We start from the raw sequence: 23,256 nt of genomic DNA on the forward strand, positions 1-23,256 counted from the left end.
CAGTCTGTGCACCACCGTCAGAAGCAGAGGGGGCACTCGCTCCCTACGGCTCTCCCTTCTGGGTCAGACAGTCTGTGCACCACCGTCAGAAGCAGAGGGGGCACTCGCTCCCTACGGCTCTCCCTTCTGGGTCAGACAGTCTGTGCACCCCCGTCAGAAGCAGAGGGGGCACTCGCTCTCTACGGATCTCCCTTCTGGGTCAGACAGTCTGTGCACCACCGTCAGAAGCAGAGGGGGCACTCGCTCCCTACGGATCTCCCTTCTGGGTCAGACAGTCTGTGCACCACCGTCAGAAGCAGAGGGGGCACTCGCTCCCTACGGATCTTCCTTCTGGGTCAGACAGTCTGTGTACTACTGTCAGAAGCAGAGGGGGCACTCGCTCCCTACGGATCTCCCTTCTGGGTCAGACAGTCTGTGCACCACCGTCAGAAGCAGAGGGGGCACTCGCTCCCTACGGATCTCCCTTCTGGGTCAGACAGTCTGTGCACCACCGTCAGAAGCAGAGGGGGCACTCGCTCCCTACGGCTCTCCCTTCTGGGTCAGACAGTCTGTGCACCACCGTCAGAAGCAGAGGGGGCACTCACTCCCTACGGCTCTCCCTTCTGGGTCAGACAGTCTGTGCACCCCCGTCAGAAGCAGAGGGGGCACTCGCTCCCTACGGATCTCCCTTCTGGGTCAGACAGTCTGTGCACCGCCGTCAGAAGCAGAGGGGGCACTCGCTCCCTACGGATCTCCCTTCTGGGTCAGACAGTCTGTGCACAGCCGTCAGAAGCAGAGGGGGCACTCGCTCCCTACGGCTCTCCCTTCTGGGTCAGACAGTCTGTGCACCACCGTCAGAAGCAGAGGGGGCACTCGCTCCCTACGGCTCTCCCTTCTGGGTCAGACAGTCTGTGCACCACCGTCAGAAGCAGTGGGGGCACTCGCTCCCTACGGATCTCCCTTCTGGGTCAGACAGTCTGTGCACCACCGTCAGAAGCAGAGGGGGCACTCGCTCCCTACGGATCTTCCTTCTGGGTCAGACAGTCTGTGTACCACCGTCAGAAGCAGAGGGGGCACTCGCTCCCTACGGCTCTCCCTTCTGGGTCAGACAGTCTGTGCACCACCGTCAGAAGCAGAGGGGGCACTCGCTCCCTACGGCTCTCCCTTCTGGGTCAGACAGTCTGTGCACCACCGTCAGAAGCAGAGGGGGCACTCACTCCCTACGGCTCTCCCTTCTGGGTCAGACAGTCTGTGCACCACCGTCAGAAGCAGAGGGGGCACTCGCTCCCTACGGCTCTCCCTTCTGGGTCAGACAGTCTGTGCACCACCGTCAGAAGCAGAGGGGGCACTCGCTCCCTACGGATCTCCCTTCTGGGTCAGACAGTCTGTGCACCACCGTCAGAAGCAGAGGGGGCACTCGCTCCCTACGGATCTCCCTTCTGGGTCAGACAGTCTGTGTACTACCGTCAGAAGCAGAGGGGGCACTCGCTCCCTACGGCTCTCCCTTCTGGGTCAGACAGTCTGTGCACCACCGTCAGAAGCAGAGGGGGCACTCGCTCCCTACGGATCTCCCTTCTGGGTCAGACAGTCTGTGCACCACCGTCAGAAGCAGAGGGGGCACTCGCTCCCTACGGCTCTCCCTTCTGGGTCAGACAGCCTGTGCACCACCGTCAGAAGCAGAGGGGGCACTCGCTCCCTACGGATCTCCCTTCTGGGTCAGACAGCCTGTGTACTACCGTCAGAAGCAGAGGGAGCACTCGCTCCCTACGGATCTCCCTTCTGGGTCAGACAGTCTGTGCACCACCGTCAGAAGCAGAGGGGGCACTCGCTCCCTACGGATCTCCCTTCTGGGTCAGACAGTCTGTGCACCACCGTCAGAAGCAGAGGGGGCACTCGCTCCCTACGGATCTCCCTTCTGGGTCAGACAGTCTGTGCACCACCGTCAGAAGCAGAGGGGGCACTCGCTCTCTACGGATCTCCCTTCTGGGTCAGACAGTCTGTGCACCACCGTCAGAAGCAGAGGGGGCACTCGCTCCCAACGGATCTCCCTTCTGGGTCAGACAGTCTGTGCACCACCGTCAGAAGCAGAGGGGGCACTCGCTCCCTACGGCTCTCCCTTCTGGGTCAGACAGTCTGTGCACCACCGTCAGAAGCAGAGGGGGCACTCGCTCCCTACGGATCTCCCTTCTGGGTCAGACAGTCTGTGTACCACCGTCAGAAGCAGAGGGGGCACTCGCTCCCTACGGCTCTCCCTTCTGGGTCAGACAGTCTGTGCACCACCGTCAGAAGCAGAGGGGGCACTCGCTCCCTACGGATCTCCCTTCTGGGTCAGACAGTCTGTGCACCACCGTCAGAAGCAGAGGGGGCACTCGCTCCCTACGGATCTCCCTTCTGGGTCAGACAGTCTGTGTACCACCGTCAGAAGCAGAGGGGGCACTCGCTCCCTACGGCTCTCCCTTCTGGGTCAGACAGTCTGTGCACCACCGTCAGAAGCAGAGGGGGCACTCGCTCCCTACGGATCTCCCTTCTGGGTCAGACAGTCTGTGCACCACCGTCAGAAGCAGAGGGGGCACTCGCTCCCTACGGCTCTCCCTTCTGGGTCAGACAGTCTGTGCACCACCGTCAGAAGCAGAGGGGGCACTCGCTCCCTACGGCTCTCCCTTCTGGGTCAGACAGTCTGTGCACCACCGTCAGAAGCAGAGGGGGCACTCGCTCCCTACGGCTCTCCCTTCTGGGTCAGACAGTCTGTGCACCACCGTCAGAAGCAGAGGGGGCACTCGCTCCCTACGGCTCTCCCTTCTGGGTCAGACAGTCTGTGCACCACCGTCAGAAGCAGAGGGGGCACTCGCTCCCTACGGATCTCCCTTCTGGGTCAGACAGTCTGTGCACCACCGTCAGAAGCAGAGGGGGCACTCGCTCCCTACGGATCTCCCTTCTGGGTCAGACAGTCTGTGCACCACCGTCAGAAGCAGAGGGGGCACTCGCTCCCTACGGATCTCCCTTCTGGGTCAGACAGTCTGTGCACCACCGTCAGAAGCAGAGGGGGCACTCGCTCTCTACGGCTCTCCCTTCTGGGTCAGACAGTCTGTGCACCACCGTCAGAAGCAGAGGGGGCACTCGCTCCCTACGGATCTCCCTTCTGGGTCAGACAGTCTGTGCACCACCGTCAGAAGCAGACGGGGCACTCGCTCTCTACGGCTCTCCCTTCTGGGTCAGACAGTCTGTGCACCACCGTCAGAAGCAGAGGGGGCACTCGCTCTCTACGGCTCTCCCTTCTGGGTCAGACAGTCTGTGTACCACCGTCAGAAGCAGAGGGGGCACTCGCTCCCTACGGCTCTCCCTTCTGGGTCAGACAGTCTGTGCACCACCGTCAGAAGCAGAGGGGGCACTCGCTCCCTACGGCTCTCCCTTCTGGGTCAGACAGTCTGTGCACCACCGTCAGAAGCAGTGGGGGCACTCGCTCCCTACGGCTCTCCCTTCTGGGTCAGACAGTCTGTGTACCACCGTCAGAAGCAGAGGGGGCACTCGCTCCCTACGGCTCTCCCTACTGGGTCAGACAGTCTGTGTACCACCGTCAGAAGCAGAGGGGGCACTCGCTCCCTACGGCTCTCCCTACTGGGTCAGACAGTCTGTGTACCACCGTCAGAAGCAGAGGGGGCACTCGCTCCCTACGGCTCTCCCTACTGGGTCAGACAGTCTGTGCACCACCGTCAGAAGCAGAGGGGGCACTCGCTCCCTACGGCTCTCCCTTCTGGGTCAGACAGTCTGTGTACTACCGTCAGAAGCAGAGGGGGCACTCGCTCCCTACGGATCTCCCTTCTGGGTCAGACAGTCTGTGCACCACCGTCAGAAGCAGAGGGGGCACTCGCTCCCTACGGATCTCCCTTCTGGGTCAGACAGTCTGTGCACCACCGTCAGAAGCAGAGGGGGCACTCGCTCCCTACGGATCTCCCTTCTGGGTCAGACAGTCTGTGCACCACCGTCAGAAGCAGAGGGGGCACTCGCTCCCTACGGATCTCCCTTCTGGGTCAGACAGTCTGTGCACCACCGTCAGAAGCAGAGGGGGCACTCGCTCCCTACGGATCTCCCTTCTGGGTCAGACAGTCTGTGTACTACTGTCAGAAGCAGAGGGGGCACTCGCTCCCTACGGATCTCCCTTCTGGGTCAGACAGTCTGTGTACTACTGTCAGAAGCAGAGGGGGCACTCGCTCCCTACGGATCTCCCTTCTGGGTCAGACAGTCTGTGCACCACCGTCAGAAGCAGAGGGGGCACTCGCTCCCTACGGATCTCCCTTCTGGGTCAGACAGTCTGTGCACCACCGTCAGAAGCAGAGGGGGCACTCGCTCCCTACGGATCTCCCTTCTGGGTCAGACAGTCTGTGTACCACCGTCAGAAGCAGAGGGGGCACTCGCTCCCTACGGATCTCCCTTCTGGGTCAGACAGTCTGTGCACCACCGTCAGAAGCAGAGGGGGCACTCGCTCTCTACGGCTCTCCCTTCTGGGTCAGACAGTCTGTGCACCACCGTCAGAAGCAGAGGGGGCACTCGCTCCCTACGGATCTCCCTTCTGGGTCAGACAGTCTGTGCACCACCGTCAGAAGCAGAGGGGGCACTCGCTCTCTACGGATCTCCCTTCTGGGTCAGACAGTCTGTGCACCACCGTCAGAAGCAGAGGGGGCACTCGCTCCCAACGGATCTCCCTTCTGGGTCAGACAGTCTGTGCACCACCGTCAGAAGCAGAGGGGGCACTCGCTCCCTACGGCTCTCCCTTCTGGGTCAGACAGTCTGTGTACCACCGTCAGAAGCAGAGGGGGCACTCGCTCCCTACGGCTCTCCCTTCTGGGTCAGACAGTCTGTGTACTACTGTCAGAAGCAGAGGGGGCACTCGCTCCCTACGGATCTCCCTTCTGGGTCAGACAGTCTGTGCACCACCGTCAGAAGCAGAGGGGGCACTCGCTCCCTATGGATCTCCCTTCTGGGTCAGACAGTCTGTGCACCACCGTCAGAAGCAGAGGGGGCACTCGCTCCCTACGGATCTCCCTTCTGGGTCAGACAGTCTGTGCACCACCGTCAGAAGCAGAGGGGGCACTCGCTCTCTACGGCTCTCCCTTCTGGGTCAGACAGTCTGTGCACCACCGTCAGAAGCAGAGGGGGCACTCGCTCCCTACGGATCTCCCTTCTGGGTCAGACAGTCTGTGCACCACCGTCAGAAGCAGAGGGGGCACTCGCTCTCTACGGATCTCCCTTCTGGGTCAGACAGTCTGTGCACCACCGTCAGAAGCAGAGGGGGCACTCGCTCCCAACGGATCTCCCTTCTGGGTCAGACAGTCTGTGCACCACCGTCAGAAGCAGAGGGGGCACTCGCTCCCTACGGCTCTCCCTTCTGGGTCAGACAGTCTGTGTACCACCGTCAGAAGCAGAGGGGGCACTCGCTCCCTACGGCTCTCCCTTCTGGGTCAGACAGTCTGTGCACCACCGTCAGAAGCAGAGGGGGCACTCGCTCCCTACGGATCTCCCTTCTGGGTCAGACAGTCTGTGCACCACCGTCAGAAGCAGAGGGGGCACTCGCTCCCTACGGCTCTCCCTTCTGGGTCAGACAGTCTGTGCACCACCGTCAGAAGCAGAGGGGGCACTCGCTCCCTACGGCTCTCCCTTCTGGGTCAGACAGTCTGTGTACTACTGTCAGAAGCAGAGGGGGCACTCGCTCCCTACGGATCTCCCTTCTGGGTCAGACAGTCTGTGTACCACCGTCAGAAGCAGAGGGGGCACTCGCTCCCTACGGATCTCCCTTCTGGGTCAGACAGTCTGTGCACCACCGTCAGAAGCAGAGGGGGCACTCGCTCCCTACGGATCTCCCTTCTGGGTCAGACAGTCTGTGCACCACCGTCAGAAGCAGAGGGGGCACTCGCTCCCTACGGATCTCCCTTCTGGGTCAGACAGTCTGTGCACCACCGTCAGAAGCAGAGGGGGCACTCGCTCTCTACGGCTCTCCCTTCTGGGTCAGACAGTCTGTGCACCACCGTCAGAAGCAGAGGGGGCACTCGCTCTCTACGGCTCTCCCTTCTGGGTCAGACAGTCTGTGCACCACCGTCAGAAGCAGAGGGGGCACTCGCTCCCTACGGCTCTCCCTTCTGGGTCAGACAGTCTGTGCACCACCGTCAGAAGCAGACGGGGCACTCGCTCTCTACGGCTCTCCCTTCTGGGTCAGACAGTCTGTGCACCACCGTCAGAAGCAGAGGGGGCACTCGCTCTCTACGGCTCTCCCTTCTGGGTCAGACAGTCTGTGTACCACCGTCAGAAGCAGAGGGGGCACTCGCTCCCTACGGCTCCCCCTTCTGGGTCAGACAGTCTGTGCACCACCGTCAGAAGCAGAGGGGGCACTCGCTCCCTACGGATCTCCCTTCTGGGTCAGACAGTCTGTGCACCACCGTCAGAAGCAGACGGGGCACTCGCTCTCTACGGCTCTCCCTTCTGGGTCAGACAGTCTGTGCACCACCGTCAGAAGCAGAGGGGGCACTCGCTCCCTACGGCTCTCCCTTCTGGGTCAGACAGTCTGTGTACCACCGTCAGAAGCAGAGGGGGCACTCGCTCCCTACGGCTCTCCCTTCTGGGTCAGACAGTCTGTGCACCACCGTCAGAAGCAGAGGGGGCACTCGCTCCCTACGGATCTCCCTTCTGGGTCAGACAGTCTGTGCACCACCGTCAGAAGCAGAGGGGGCACTCGCTCCCTACGGATCTCCCTTCTGGGTCAGACAGTCTGTGCACCACCGTCAGAAGCAGAGGGGGCACTCGCTCCCTCCGGATCTCCCTTCTGGGTCAGACAGTCTGTGCACCACCGTCAGAAGCAGAGGGGGCACTCGCTCCCTACGGATCTCCCTTCTGGGTCAGACAGTCTGTGCACCACCGTCAGAAGCAGAGGGGGCACTCGCTCCCTACGGATCTCCCTTCTGGGTCAGACAGTCTGTGTACTACTGTCAGAAGCAGAGGGGGCACTCGCTCCCTACGGATCTCCCTTCTGGGTCAGACAGTCTGTGCACCACCGTCAGAAGCAGAGGGGGCACTCGCTCCCTACGGATCTCCCTTCTGGGTCAGACAGTCTGTGCACCACCGTCAGAAGCAGAGGGGGCACTCGCTCCCTACGGATCTCCCTTCTGGGTCAGACAGTCTGTGCACCACCGTCAGAAGCAGAGGGGGCACTCGCTCCCTACGGATCTCCCTTCTGGGTCAGACAGTCTGTGCACCACCGTCAGAAGCAGAGGGGGCACTCGCTCCCTACGGCTCTCCCTTCTGGGTCAGACAGTCTGTGCACCACCGTCAGAAGCAGAGGGGGCACTCGCTCCCTACGGATCTCCCTTCTGGGTCAGACAGTCTGTGCACCACCGTCAGAAGCAGAGGGGGCACTCTCTCCCTACGGCTCTCCCTTCTGGGTCAGACAGTCTGTGCACCACCGTCAGAAGCAGAGGGGGCACTCGCTCCCTACGGATCTCCCTTCTGGGTCAGACAGTCTGTGCACCACCGTCAGAAGCAGAGGGGGCACTCGCTCCCTACGGATCTCCCTTCTGGGTCAGACAGTCTGTGCACCACCGTCAGAAGCAGAGGGGGCACTCGCTCCCTACGGATCTCCCTTCTGGGTCAGACAGTCTGTGCACCACCGTCAGAAGCAGAGGGGGCACTCGCTCCCTACGGATCTCCCTTCTGGGTCAGACAGTCTGTGTACCACCGTCAGAAGCAGAGGGGGCACTCGCTCCCTACGGATCTCCCTTCTGGGTCAGACAGTCTGTGCACCACCGTCAGAAGCAGAGGGGGCACTCGCTCCCTACGGATCTCCCTTCTGGGTCAGACAGTCTGTGCACCACCGTCAGAAGCAGAGGGGGCACTCGCTCCCTACGGCTCTCCCTTCTGGGTCAGACAGTCTGTGCACCACCGTCAGAAGCAGAGGGGGCACTCGCTCCCTACGGATCTCCCTTCTGGGTCAGACAGTCTGTGCACTACCGTCAGAAGCAGAGGGGGCACTCGCTCCCTACGGCTCTCCCTTCTGGGTCAGACAGTCTGTGCACCACCGTCAGAAGCAGAGGGGGCACTCGCTCCCTACGGCTCTCCCTTCTGGGTCAGACAGTCTGTGTACCACCGTCAGAAACAGAGGGGGCACTCGCTCCCTACGGCTCTCCCTTCTGGGTCAGACAGTCTGTGCACCACCGTCAGAAGCAGAGGGGGCACTCGCTCCCTACGGATCTCCCTTCTGGGTCAGACAGTCTGTGCACCACCGTCAGAAGCAGAGGGGGCACTCGCTCCCTACGGCTCTCCCTTCTGGGTCAGACAGTCTGTGCACCACCGTCAGAAGCAGAGGGGGCACTCGCTCCCTACGGATCTCCCTTCTGGGTCAGACAGTCTGTGCACCACCGTCAGAAGCAGAGGGGGCACTCGCTCCCTACGGCTCTCCCTTCTGGGTCAGACAGTCTGTGCACCACCGTCAGAAGCAGAGGGGGCACTCGCTCCCTACGGCTCTCCCTTCTGGGTCAGACAGTCTGTGCACTACCGTCAGAAGCAGAGGGAGCACTCGCTCCCTACGGATCTTCCTTCTGGGTCAGACAATCTGTGTACCACCGTCAGAAGCAGAGGGGGCACTCGCTCCCTACGGCTCTCCCTTCTGGGTCAGACAGTCTGTGTACCACCGTCAGAAGCAGAGGGGGCACTCGCTCCCTACGGCTCTCCCTTCTGGGTCAGACAGTCTGTGCACCACCGTCAGAAGCAGAGGGGGCACTCGCTCCCTACGGCTCTCCCTTCTGGGTCAGACAGTCTGTGCACCACCGTCAGAAGCAGAGGGGGCACTCGCTCCCTACGGCTCTCCCTTCTGGGTCAGACAGTCTGTGCACCACCGTCAGAAGCAGAGGGGGCACTCGCTCCCTACGGCTCTCCCTTCTGGGTCAGACAGTCTGTGCACCACCGTCAGAAGCAGAGGGGGCACTCGCTCCCTACGGCTCTCCCTTCTGGGTCAGACAGTCTGTGCACCACCGTCAGAAGCAGAGGGGGCACTCGCTCCCTACGGCTCTCCCTTCTGGGTCAGACAGTCTGTGCACCACCGTCAGAAGCAGAGGGGGCACTCGCTCCCTACGGCTCTCCCTTCTGGGTCAGACAGTCTGTGCACCACCGTCAGAAGCAGAGGGGGCACTCGCTCCCTACGGATCTCCCTTCTGGGTCAGACAGTCTGTGCACCACCGTCAGAAGCAGAGGGGGCACTCGCTCTCTACGGATCTCCCTTCTGGGTCAGACAGTCTGTGCACCACCGTCAGAAGCAGAGGGGGCACTCGCTCCCTACGGATCTCCCTTCTGGGTCAGACAGTCTGTGCACCACCGTCAGAAGCAGAGGGGGCACTCGCTCCCTACGGATCTCCCTTCTGGGTCAGACAGTCTGTGCACCACCGTCAGAAGCAGAGGGGGCACTCGCTCCCTACGGATCTCCCTTCTGGGTCAGACAGTCTGTGCACCACCGTCAGAAGCAGAGGGGGCACTCGCTCCCTACGGATCTCCCTTCTGGGTCAGACAGTCTGTGCACCCCCGTCAGAAGCAGAGGGGGCACTCGCTCCCTACGGCTCTCCCTTCTGGGTCAGACAGTCTGTGCACCACCGTCAGAAGCAGAGGGGGCACTCGCTCCCTACGGCTCTCCCTTCTGGGTCAGACAGTCTGTGCACCCCCGTCAGAAGCAGAGGGGGCACTCGCTCCCTACGGATCTTCCTTCTGGGTCAGACAGTCTGTGCACCCCCGTCAGAAGCAGAGGGGGCACTCGCTCCCTACGGCTCTCCCTTCTGGGTCAGACAGTCTGTGCACCACCGTCAGAAGCAGAGGGGGCACTCGCTCTCTACGGATCTCCCTTCTGGGTCAGACAGTCTGTGCACCACCGTCAGAAGCAGAGGGGGCACTCGCTCCCTACGGATCTTCCTTCTGGGTCAGACAGTCTGTGCACCACCGTCAGAAGCAGAGGGGGCACTCGCTCCCTACGGATCTTCCTTCTGGGTCAGACAGTCTGTGCACCACCGTCAGAAGCAGAGGGGGCACTCGCTCCCTACGGCTCTCCCTTCTGGGTCAGACAGTCTGTGCACCACCGTCAGAAGCAGAGGGGGCACTCGCTCTCTACGGCTCTCCCTTCTGGGTCAGACAGTCTGTGCACCACCGTCAGAAGCAGAGGGGGCACTCGCTCCCTACGGATCTCCCTTCTGGGTCAGACAGTCTGTGCACCACCGTCAGAAGCAGAGGGGGCACTCGCTCCCTACGGATCTCCCTTCTGGGTCAGACAGTCTGTGCACCCCCGTCAGAAGCAGAGGGGGCACTCGCTCCCTACGGATCTCCCTTCTGGGTCAGACAGTCTGTGCACCACCGTCAGAAGCAGAGGGGGCACTCGCTCCCTACGGATCTCCCTTCTGGGTCAGACAGTCTGTGCACCACCGTCAGAAGCAGAGGGGGCACTCGCTCCCTACGGCTCTCCCTTCTGGGTCAGACAGTCTGTGCACCACCGTCAGAAGCAGAGGGGGCACTCGCTCCCTACGGATCTCCCTTCTGGGTCAGACAGTCTGTGCACCACCGTCAGAAGCAGAGGGGGCACTCGCTCTCTACAGCTCTCCCTTCTGGGTCAGACAGTCTGTGCACCACCGTCAGAAGCAGAGGGGGCACTCGCTCTCTACGGCTCTCCCTTCTGGGTCAGACAGTCTGTGCACCACCGTCAGAAGCAGAGGGGGCACTCGCTCCCTACGGCTCTCCCTTCTGGGTCAGACAGTCTGTGTACTACTGTCAGAAGCAGAGGGGGCACTCGCTCTCTACGGCTCTCCCTTCTGGGTCAGACAGTCTGTGTACTACTGTCAGAAGCAGAGGGGGCACTCGCTCTCTACGGCTCTCCCTTCTGGGTCAGACAGTCGGTGCACCACCGTCAGAAGCAGAGGGGGCACTCGCTCCCTACGGATCTCCCTTCTGGGTCAGACAGTCTGTGCACCACCGTCAGAAGCAGAGGGGGCACTCGCTCCCTACGGCTCTCCCTTCTGGGTCAGACAGTCTGTGCACCACCGTCAGAAGCAGAGGGGGCACTCGCTCTCTACGGCTCTTCCTTCTGGGTCAGACAGTCTGTGCACCACCGTCCGAAGCAGAGGGGGCACTCGCTCCCTGCGGCTCTCCCTTCTGGGTCAGACAGTCTGTGTACCACCGTCAGAAGCAGAGGGGGCACTCGCTCCCTACGGATCTTCCTTCTGGGTCAGACAGTCTGTGTACCAGAAGCAGAGGGGGCACTCGCTCCCTACGGATCTTCCTTCTGGGTCAGACAGTCTGTGTACCACCGTCAGAAGCAGAGGGGGCACTCGCTCCCTACAGCTCTCCCTTCTGGGTCAGACAGTCTGTGTACCACCGTCAGAAGCAGAGGGGGCACTCGCTCCCTACGGATCTCCCTTCTGGGTCAGACAGTCTGTGTACTACCGTCAGAAGCAGAGGGGGCACTCGCTCCCTACGGCTCTCCCTTCTGGGTCAGACAGTCTGTGTACTACTGTCAGAAGCAGAGGGGGCACTCGCTCCCTACGGATCTCCCTTCTGGGTCAGACAGTCTGTGCAAAACCGTCAGAAGCAGAGGGGGCACTCGCTCCCTACGGATCTTCCTTCTGGGTCAGACAGTCTGTGTACTACTGTCAGAAGCAGAGGGGGCACTCGCTCCCTACGGATCTCCCTTCTGGGTCAGACAGTCTGTGCACCACCGTCAGAAGCAGAGGGGGCACTCGCTCCCTACGGATCTCCCTTCTGGGTCAGACAGTCTGTGCACCACCGTCAGAAGCAGAGGGGGCACTCGCTCCCTACGGCTCTCCCTTCTGGGTCAGACAGTCTGTGCACCACCGTCAGAAGCAGAGGGGGCACTCACTCCCTACGGCTCTCCCTTCTGGGTCAGACAGTCTGTGTACTACCGTCAGAAGCAGAGGGAGCACTCGCTCCCTACGGATCTCCCTTCTGGGTCAGACAGTCTGTGCACCACCGTCAGAAGCAGAGGGGGCACTCGCTCTCTACGGCTCTCCCTTCTGGGTCAGACAGTCTGTGCACCACCGTCAGAAGCAGAGGGGGCACTCACTCCCTACGGCTCTCCCTTCTGGGTCAGACAGTCTGTGCACCACCGTCAGAAGCAGAGGGGGCACTCGCTCCCTACGGCTCTCCCTTCTGGGTCAGACAGTCTGTGCACCACCGTCAGAAGCAGAGGGGGCACTCGCTCCCTACGGATCTCCCTTCTGGGTCAGACAGTCTGTGCACCACCGTCAGAAGCAGAGGGGGCACTCGCTCTCTACGGCTCTCCCTACTGGCTCAAACAATCTGGCATTGGGCCCTTCACCACCACCTTCACTTGATGGCAGAGTGGCTTCCAGGGCTGGACAGCTATCGAGTGGACCTGTTATGCAGGACTCCTCAACAAGCCCATGGGTGGGAACTCCACTCGTGGGTCCTGCACCAGTAACTTCAGCAAAGGGGAACTCCCAACGTAGACCTGTTCAACACCCCCAAAAACCGAAAATGCACAGGCTTCGCCTCCAGGCAGCCACGCCCTCGATCCACAGGCCATGCACTGTCAGTCAACTGGTCCAGGATATTTGCCGACACTTTGCCTCCTCTCGCACTCGTTCTGCTGGTGGTACAGAAGATGTGGTGCCCATCTCTAGGCCTCTTTCTGGTGGTCCCCAACTGGGCCAGCCAGCCAAGGTATTCAGCCCTGCAAGCGATGTCGATCAGCCCGCATGAGCGGCTCCCCATAGGCCGGACCTTTTCGCCAAGGACCAAGGCCAGATCAGGTACCCAGATGGCAAGCAGCTAAACCTAGGGTCTGGCACCTGAGATCCTAGGACACGGATACCTGGGCCTCCTACAGGAAAGCATGAAGATCCTGCGTGCATCTCGTAGACCTACCACACGCATGTTATGCAGCAAAGTGGAAAGGATTTACCCACTACTGCATTGCCAAGAAGTTAGATTATTCTACTCTTTCAGAAGTCAGGCTTAGCCTATCACTCGATAGTGGTCATAACTGGTACATGCAAAGCAGGGAGCATTTCTCCCTCTTTTGCATCCCCGTCATGAAGGCATTCATGGAGGACCTCAAAAGAGTCATCCCTCCCACTCTTCCTCCTGCACCAGTGTGGAGCCGACTCACGGCCCCCCATTCGATCCTTGCACTCTTGCCCTTTCCAGCACCTCTGCTGGGGGGAGCCTTCATAGTGGCATGCACTTCTTTACACTGCATGGGGGAGTTGCGAGCCCTCACTCTGCAAGAACCTTTCTTGCACGTTTACATGGACAGGGTAGTACTCAGGGCAAACCTTAAGTTCCTTCCAAAGGTGGTTTCCCCTTTCCCCCTTTGTCAGACTTCCCCAGCCAGGATCGATACCGGGGAGAGCGCTCCATACCCTAGACGTCAAGCGTGCCATATATTACACTGACAGAACTAAACCTTTTCACAAAATTGTCCAATTGTGCATTGCCTTTGCAGAGCCTCACAAAACAAACACTATTTCCAAAGGTGGAATTGCCAGATAGATAGTTACGTGCATACATACTTGTTATCTAAAAGCCAAAAGAACCCTCCCATTTACTCGTAGGGCGCCCTTATAGTAGTAAGAAAGCTGCTACCATGGTTTTTTTTCAGAACACTCCTTTAGCCGACATCTGCAAGGCGGTTACAGGTTCAACATCACACACAATTACCAAGCACTACTGTGTCCATGTCCTAGACAGATAAGTCGTTTATTGGCCAGACAGTTCTTAGAACCTTATTCCAGACATCTGCATTTGCCACAGGCTACCGACCACTTAGGGAGAGGGACTGCTTTACAGTCTATGCAGAGCATGTGAATCTACAGCCACACATGCCTCGAACAGAAAATGTTACCCAGTCAGCATCTGTTTGAAGTGTGTAGTGCTGCAGGGCCTCATTAAGATCACTAAGACCCGACGGGCAAGATGGGGGGCAGGGCAATATCACAATTTGCAGCAAAGCTCTGGAACAAACTGCCACTTTCCATGAAGCTCCAACCCAACCTGCAGCTTTTCAGGAATAGCTGGAAAACCTTGCCGTTTCTATCTGCAGAGGCCCCCATCAACCATAGTGCACTATTCCTGTTCACACAACCAGCGGCAAGACGCTACGGCCTTCGAGCGCTATACAAGCATACCTCTTTTTTCCCTCAAATCACTCCTCCTTTTGTGCAGGACGCATGCATCATTTACTATTCACAAGCTCTCCCCCTTTTCTTTTTAAATATTGACCCTGGGGGATTGGTTTTCAGTGCTTTCACAGGCTCTGCTTTCACAGGCTCTGTCAGTCAGTCAAAACCCACTTTCGAGCCTAAACCTTCGGACGCTAAACATAAATTGGGCTCAGAGCTGAAACCAATGAAGTATTCCTCTGAGCCGAAATCTTCGGCGCCGAAAGGACATTCCAGCTCAGCACCGAAAGCTTTGGTGCTGAAAATTAAACAGATGCCAGTACTGCATTCGGATTCTATCATAGACATTGTACCACCCAATTTGGATCTGAAACAGAAAAACCTCTAAAATAATCCGGATACTGGACGTATTCACGCTAAACCGCCATCCAAACACAAGCTTCCGGATGACGACAGCTTCCAAATTCCATTGACGAAGAAACATGTGGGGACTAGTCCTTTCCACACACTACTATCTCCTCCTCCTCCCTCGCCACCACAGCTTGATCCTTTACACATCACGCCTCATCAGTCTCCTCTACCTCACCTTCACGCAGGTGATACTGATGATGATGACGCACAGTCACCAATAGATCCTTGGACGGATTATGCCATTGATCCTCCACAGAATGCAGACCCAGATCTTTACCCTGCCAGACCATCTCCAGCTCCATGAAGAGTCCTTAAAGGAGGATTTTCTCTTTGAGACTCTAGGAACACATAAGTGCAGTCAGACACTGCCTATGCTTTGAGGTACGTTAAGGCACACAGACAACATCTATACAGACCCTGTACATGCTAGGGTCCTCACTCCTAGAGTGGATAAAAAATACAAACCTTCCCCAACAGACCCTATTTTTATTAAAGGTCAGTTACCACTTGACTCTGTAGTAGTATCCAACGCTCGAAAGCAAGCTAACTCTCAAGCATCTGGGAATGCTCCTCCAAACTAATTGATGCTTCTGGCAAACGTGTACCTGCACAAGCAGCTAATCATTGGTGTATCGCTGACACCTAAGGTGTCCTTGCAAGATATTATCGGGCCCACTGGGATGAAATAGAACAACTTCTACAATTTCTCCCAGATGAGCATAAGGCCAAAGCACAAGACTTAGTGGAGGAAGGTAAACTGATTTCCAACTCCTCCATTAGATGCGCTCTAGATGCGGCCGACACTGCAGCTAAAGAGGTAAATACCAGCAGCCTACTCCGGAGACAAGCCTGGCTACGGGTCTCAAGGTTTAAACCTGAAGTACAGCAATCCGTTCTAAACATACCCTTCGACAAAAACCATCTTTTTTGCCCTGAGGTTGATCAAGCGCTCGAAAAGATGAAAAAAGATAGATGTAGCAAAATCGATGGGAGCGCTTCAATCTCCCTCAAATAGAGGTTCCTTTCAGCGCTCCTTTTACAGGGGAGTGTCCAAGCCCACAGGGACAGACCCGAACACGTCCTCTAACAAGAATTACTCCCAAACAACATTTACCAAAGGATTTTTCAGAGGAGGCTACAGGGGAAACAGTCCCGGTGACAGAGGTAAAATCACCACACCCCGCTCTTCCCCTTCTCCAAACAAGCAGTGGCTTCCCCACACTTCCCTCCCAACTATTCCACACCTGTCGGAGGAAGACTTCAAGACTTTTTCCCCATTCGGGAATCAATAACAACAGACAAATGGGTGCTTGGAATTATCCAACAATGTTGTTGCCTGGAGCTTATCAACAATCCTCCAAACATTACGCCTCATTATCACAATTTGTCACCAGACCACCAGCACATGCTTCAAGAAGTGCACTCTTTATTACTCAAAGGGGCTATAGAACCTGTCCCACTTCAGTTCCAAGAGTCAGGGTTTATTCCCTTTACCTTCTAATTCCCAAAAAGGACGACTCGTTAAGACCTATTTCTGATCTCAGAGAGTTAAACAAATACATACTGTCTGAGCACTTTCACATGGTGACTCTTCAACAAGTACTTCCTCTCCTTCAGCAAGGTGACTTTGTCTACTCTAGATTTAAAGGACGCCTGCTTTCACATTCCAATTCATCACGCTCATCGCAAATGCCTCAGGTTCGTGATAGCAGGCCACACATTACCAGTTCAAGGTACTTCCATTAGGCGTCACCACGACCCCCAGAGTGTTCACCAAATGTCTCGCAGTAGTAGCCGCTCATCTCAAGAGACAGTGTATCCATGTCTTTCCTTACCTAGACGACTGGCTTATCAAAGCGGGCGCTTACCAGACCTGTATACTACACCCTCAGGCAACAGTACACCTACTTCATCAGGTGGGTTTCATAATCAATGCACAGAAATCTCACCTGGGCCCGGCGCAAGTGCTGTCTTATCAAGGAGCTTCCCTCAACACTCTCAAAGCTCCAGCCTCTCCCAATGTAGCCAGGATTCACAATATTCAGGCGACAATACTACAATTTCAACCCAATCAAACATTACCAGCCAGAGCCTTCATGCAGCTGCTGGGAATGATGGCATCCTGCATTGCAATCGTACCTCATGCAAGGCTTCACATGCGTCCTCTGCAGGAATGTCTGGCAAGTCAGTGGACTCAGTCACAGGGTCAATTAACCGACCTGGTGCTGGTAGACAGCGGCCCCCATCGCTCTCTGCACTGGTGGAACCCTCAAAACTTAACAAAAGGGCGACCCTTCATAGAACTGACTCCACAGACTGTACTGACAGCAGACGCACCTTTAACCGGTTGGGGTGCCCATCTCCAACATTACAAAGTACAAGGGCTGTGGTCAGACAGTCACAGATGTCTCCACATAAACTTCCTGGAACTTCCAGCAGTGTTCCTAGCACTCAAAGCTCTTCACACTCACCTTTAAGCAAAACTGTCTTAGTCCGCACAGAGAACCCTCACATTCATCTTAGTAGCCCCCACATGGGCTCGTAAACCTTGGAACACCACCCTCTCAGAACCGCAGTGGTGCCACATCAAAAGCTACATCTCACACCCATTCTCAGACATCCAAATCCCAAAGAACTCAACCTAGCGATTTGGCTCCTGTAGTCCGAGTTTGGTTAGTTACTGCTACCACCAGACTGTATGAATATTCTCAAAGACGCTAGACGGCCTACTACTGGGGCACGTTATGCAGCAAAATGAAAACACTTTATCGATTGTAACAACATCAATCCATCTGATGCTTCTGTACAGAACATCATTTGTTACCTGTTGCATTTACAGCAGTCTGGATTCGTTTACACATCTGTCGCTTACACCTAGCAGCAATAGCCACATACCTGCAGAATAGACAACACTTATCAATATTCAGAGTACCAGTGATCAAAGCCTTCATAGAAGGATTAAAAAGGGTGATACCACCAAGAGTTCCCCTTGCACCTGCGTGGAACTTAAACGCAGTCCTTAAAAGGCTATGGGTCCACCTTTCGAACCTGTGCATAAATGTCAGTTACAGTTCCTCTCATGGAAGGCTGCTTTCCTCATAGCAACAACCTTACTAAGGAGAGTCGGTAAACTGCAGGCATTAACTATACCAGATCCTTTCTTTCAACTTCACAAAATAGGGTGGTTCTTCGAACCAGTCCTAAATTTCTTCCTTAAGTAGTTTCTGCCTTTCATATCAATCAATCAATCAATCAGTTGAGTTACGTGTGTTCTTTCCTCAACCGAGACAGAAACAAAGAATTTCTGAAAACAAAGCAGCTATTTGTTTCTTTTTCTGCGCCCCAGAAAGGCAAACCCATATCTAAGTTGGGTCTTGCAAGATGAATTGTGAAATGTATTCAAACATGTTATGCCAAGCAAAAGAACTTTGATAATACCTCCTAGAGTGCATTCCACTCCCAAGATAGGGGCTACTATGGCCTTCTTAGGGAATATTCCCCTAGCCGACATCTCTATGGCAGCAACATGGTCTACACCGCACACATTCACCAAACACTATTGTGTTGATGTGTTTGCGAGACAAGAAGCAAATGTAGGCCAAGTTGTACTCAAAACACTGTTTCAAAGAACTACAACCACTACAGGTTGCCACCACTTTGGGAGTATACTGCTGTATAGTCTATGAAATTGGTACAAAAGGGGGTGGTGATGGACGGAGCATCTGAACCAATCAAACACTCACACCCAGTCAACAGATCTGGGTTTAATCCATCACCGTTCTTTAGCCCACTCTGCCACCCCAGTTCAGACATGGCCATATGCAAATCAGTCTGACCCTGTGCCTCATGGGAACAGTCCAGCCCGAACTGCCAAGCCATGCCTTCCCTGGACCGGAAACAAGCTTCCGAGGACCGGTTTCTGGCATTTCAGCCGTCTTCAGCCCGGCTTGCTTGAATCCAGTGGCAAAGCGAGCAAGGGACTCACGTCTAAGCATACCCTGCCAACTTATGGCAAACAAAGCGGTACAAAAGGGGGTGGTAATGGACGGAGCATCTGAACCAATCAAACACTCCCACCCAGTCAACAGATCTGGGTTTAATCCATCACCGTTCTTTAGCCCACTCTGCCACCCCAGTTCAGACATGGCCATATGCAAAACAGTCTGACCCTGTGCCTCATGGGAACAGTCCAGCCCGAACTGCCAAGCCATGCCTTCCCTGGACCGGAAACAAGCTTCCGAGGACCGGTTTCTGGCGTGATCTACAGCTCACATGCCATAAACGGAAAATGTTACTTACCCAGTAAGCATCTGATCTTGGCATGTAGAGCTGTAGATTCACTTGCGCCCACCCGCCCCCCCAGGCACCTGTAGTTGATGTAGTTCTTAATTTACATTCATACGCATGGACATCTCTATTCTACACTCACTAACTCCATTCTCACGCTCTTGCGGGAGAACAATGTAATAATGGAGTTGATGCCCATGCGCACTATCACCGAAAGGAGGAGTCACCTTAACTCGTGACTGGAAAGACTTCTTAGAAGAAAAACAACTTACAAACATCCGGACCCAACACTAGGGGGCAGGAGTTTGCAAAGCATGTGAATCTACAGCTCTGCATTCCAAGAACATATGTTTACTGGGTAAGTAACATTTTCCTTTTCAAATGTAACTTTAGTGAGGGTCAGTTTAAGACTCCAACCTCCCACCACCTGCCGCCAACATGGGCTTGTGTCAAGGTGTGATCTCCGTGCCCCCGTATTAGCCCTTTCTATTTTAGTTTCAGGACGCGGGTACTGATTCCCTGCTTCATCTAACAGTGCAACCAGCCACATCAGATCATTGCTGTGCCATGCGTCTGTCTTTTGATCTGTGGTACTGAAATGGCCGGCAGGATAAAAAGCACTTTCGGCTAATCTGATCTGTGTATTTTTTGTACATTTTGAACCTCAGAGGTCCGCGGTACTGACATCAAGAGTTAACAGTTCAGATAGCTCTAAAATCTCACCTGTTCATGTCCAACCCAACCACCTTTTAAATACCTCCCCCTTAATGGATCTGTGCCAACCTTTCATGAAGAACCCAAAATGGATGTACTGCTTTTTTCAGAAGTTTAATGCAGATTAGTTACATGGGGCATAGTTATTAAGGAAACAGAAAATGGCTTCCCTATAGAAAGTGACCTAACCATTACTACGCTGGTGCTATCGCTGCATATGAGAGTTGTTTGCAATCAGGGAACGTTGTATCCTGAGGGCAGGGTATGGGAAGGGAGATCCCTCGACTCAAAGCGGTGCTGAGCTATGACAGTGTACAGCGACTATTAACAAAGGAGTAGGAAAGGAGAGAAGGCAAGAGATGAGACCCCTTTAATTCAAATGAGGTGTTAAGAGGACCTTCATACAGGGCATGAGGGGGGTTGTGGTCGCTCTGGCTTGATGTTGGTGGAGTGAGTGAAATGCTGCTGGCACACGATGTCTTTAATATGCTGTGTGAATTGCTGCACCTGCTGCTTGGGCTCTTCTCTCTAACACTTGCATGTCACTAATTCGCTTCAGGGAAGCTACGACGTCGTAACAGCGTTGGATCCCTAGACAGCACCATTGAAGTAAGTGCCGCCGTGCATGCTCCTGGTCCAGAGTGCACCTTTCACCACCCTTGTCCTCTTACCTTTCATCATCCCGCTCTTCTCTTATACTGGTTGGTGCAGGTTGGGGGGAGGGGTAGAAGAGTGTGGAGGCCAATGTGAGAAGTATAGTGAAGAGCTGTGTCATAGTGTCTCTTATCCAAAGTATCCTGTGCTGTTTCCTTGCTTACCTTCTGCAGCTATTTCCCAGAATGAGAGAATCTCTCCTGCTGTTTCAGGCCTAGATGGTGCGATCTCTCCAGCTGTGTGGTGGCCTTAAACAATGTCATCTCTCCAGCTGTTTCTATTGAGATGAAGTAATCATCATGTCCTAGTTGATGATGTAGTGTGTGATGTCCTGCTGTGTCCTGTTATCTTCCGACAGTATGCTTCTGTGTCCTGCCTAGGATAATATATTCTCTCCTGCTGTGTCTCGGCTGGGACAGGCTCCATTCTCCTGCTGTGTTCTGGTCTAGGATAGCGTGATCTCTCCAACTATGTCCCGGGCTAAGATGAAGTGGTCTCCACCTCTGTGTCCCAGTCTGGGATTATTTAATATTTGCGGCTGTGTCCCTGTCCAGCTTGTAATGATGTATTCTCTCAAGCTGTGTCTGGTTTAAGGTATTTCATTCTCTTCAGCTGCCTCTCAATCTGAGATGATGGAAGCATGCCAAACGTGTCCCAGTCTCACTTGATGTAGTCTTTCTAGCTCTGTCCTGATTTGGGCTGGTATAATCCCTCCCACTGCATAATGCTGTGTTCCAGATTGGGATCGTGTCATCTTTCTAACAGTGCCCCATCTGGAAAAGTTGTCCTCTCTCATCAGCAGTGTCCCAATCTGGGACGGTCTGATCTTTAGTGGTGCCTTGATCCAGAGTCGCCTATGGGCAGTGTGTGTTGATGTGATCTCTGTAGCTGCATCCAGTTTGTGATGGTATAACCTTTCCAGCTGTGTCCGGTTCTGGAGTGATGCGATCTCCTCAGTTGTGTTCTGTTCCCAAGTGCTTGTACTGTATGATGATGAAATCTCTCCAACTGTATCCCAAACTGGGATGTGCCAAATCTTCCAACCTTGTCCTGATGTAATGTCCCCAGCAGTGTTCTAGGGTGATCTTACCCTCCAGAAGCCTCCTGGTAGTTGTGGTGTAATCTTTCAACCAGTCCCCTGAATTGGGGTGTGCAGTCTCTTCAGGTGTGCATTGATTTGGGATGTAGGACCTTCCAGGTGCTTCTTGGTCGATTGTAGTGTAATCCATTGGCTGTTTCAAGGTGTTTCTTCATTTTGGATGTTATAATCCATCAGCTGTTTCTATGTGTTTCTTCATTTTGGATGTTATAATCCATCGGCTGTTTCAGGGTGTTTCTTGATTTTGGATGTTATAATCCATTGGCTATTTCTATGTGTTTCTTCATTTTGGATGTTATTATCCCTCAGCTGTTTCTATTGGTTTCTTCGTTTTGAGTGTTATAATCCCTCAGCTGTCGCTATTGGTTTCTTTGTTTTGAATGTTAAAATCCATTGGCTGTTTCTATGGTTTCTTTGTTTTGGATGTTATAATCCATCGGCTGTTTCTATTGGTTTCTTCATTTTGGATGTTATAAACCATCGGCTGTTTCTATGTGTTTCTTCATTTTGGATGTTATAATCCCTCAGCTGTTTCTATTGGTTTCTTTGTTATGAGTGTTATAATCCCTCATCTGTTTCTATTGGTTTCTTTGTTTTGAGTGTTATAATACCTCTGCTGTACCCATTGGCTTCTTCGTTTTGGATGTTATAATCCATTGGCTGTTTCTATTGATTTCTTTGTTTCTTCTCTTTGAATGTTATAATCCATCAGCTGTTTTAAGGTGTTTCTTCATTTTGGATGTTATAATCCATTGGCAGTTTCTATGTGTTTCTTCATTTTGGACGTTATAATCCTCGGCTGTGTCAATTGGTTTCTTCGTTTTGAGTGTTATAATCCATCTGCTGTTTCTATTGGTTTCTTCATTTTGGATGTTATAATCCATTGGCTGTTTCAAGGTGTTTCTTCATTTTGGATGTTATAATCCATCTGCTGTTTCTTCACTTTGGATTTTATAATCCACCTGCTATTTCTAGGTGTTTCTTTACTTTGCATGTTATAATCCATCAGCTGTTTCTATTGGTTTCTTCGTTTTGAGTGTTATAATCCAACTGCTATTTTTATTGGTTTCTTCATTTTGGGTGTTATAATCCATCTGCTGTTTCTAGGTGTTTCTTTACTTTGGATGTTATAATCCATCAGCTGTTTCAAGATGTTTCTTCATTTTGGACGTTATAATCCTCGGCTGTGTCAATTGGTTTCTTCGTTTTGAGTGTTATAATCCATCTGCTGTTTCTATTGGTTTCTTCATTTTGGGTGTTATAATCCATCTGCTGTTTCTAGGTGTTTCTTTACTTTGGATGTTATAATCCATCAGCTGTTTCTAGGTGTTTCTTCATTTTAGATGTTATAATCCATCTGCTGTTTCTAGGTGTTCCTTTATTTTGGATGTTGTAATCCATTGGCTGTTTCTAGGTGTTTCTTCATTTTAGATGTTATAATCTCTCTGGTGTTTCTAGGTGTTTCTTCATTTTGGATGTTATATTCTGTCTGTTCCCTGCTGTGAGTTAGCATAAACCCATATGTGCTTTGTTATACTGGTGCAATCCTTATCATTATGGTGTAGTTGACCCAGTTGTTTCTATATTCATTGAAGGTATGTCCTGATTCCACACAGCATGTCCCTTCTTTGGTTATTGATATTCAGTATTTACTGTAAATATTTTCTGGTTTCAGATGGCATATTCTTACAGTTTCAACTAGCAATATGTGTTGATTTCATTCGGTGCTCTCAGTTGAATTCTGTATTTATCTGTAACAGGATCTCTTTGGTATTCATAAAAAGTAGTATATCTCTCCTGATGTGTAGGACACTGAAACGTACAAACATACATCTACAGTAAGAAAGTATATTAATTAATAATGGCTATAAGAGACAATGTAATGTAACCAACCGAGTTAGTAATATCTGATTATATTTAACTGAAAGCCCCATCAAGTCA

At 54.0% G+C, this 23,256-nt stretch overlaps 1 protein-coding gene across 5 annotated transcripts in view; it reads left to right on the plus strand.

Moving 5' to 3' along the window:
* IQSEC2 (IQ motif and Sec7 domain ArfGEF 2) overlaps window positions 1-23,256 on the plus strand; it is a 942,770-nt gene that overhangs the window by 898,476 nt on the left and 21,038 nt on the right. For all 5 annotated transcript variants that reach the window (XM_086940141.1, XM_086940140.1, XM_086940143.1 and 2 more), the window contains one exon: window positions 20,122-20,171. In XM_086940141.1, the coding sequence (XP_086796267.1) occupies window positions 20,122-20,171 (50 nt within the window). The remainder of the gene's footprint in view (window positions 1-20,121; window positions 20,172-23,256) is intronic.

Source organism: Lissotriton vulgaris, chromosome 10 (genome assembly GCF_964263255.1).
Source record: "Lissotriton vulgaris chromosome 10, aLisVul1.2, whole genome shotgun sequence".
Taxonomy (NCBI): domain Eukaryota; kingdom Metazoa; phylum Chordata; class Amphibia; order Caudata; family Salamandridae; genus Lissotriton; species Lissotriton vulgaris.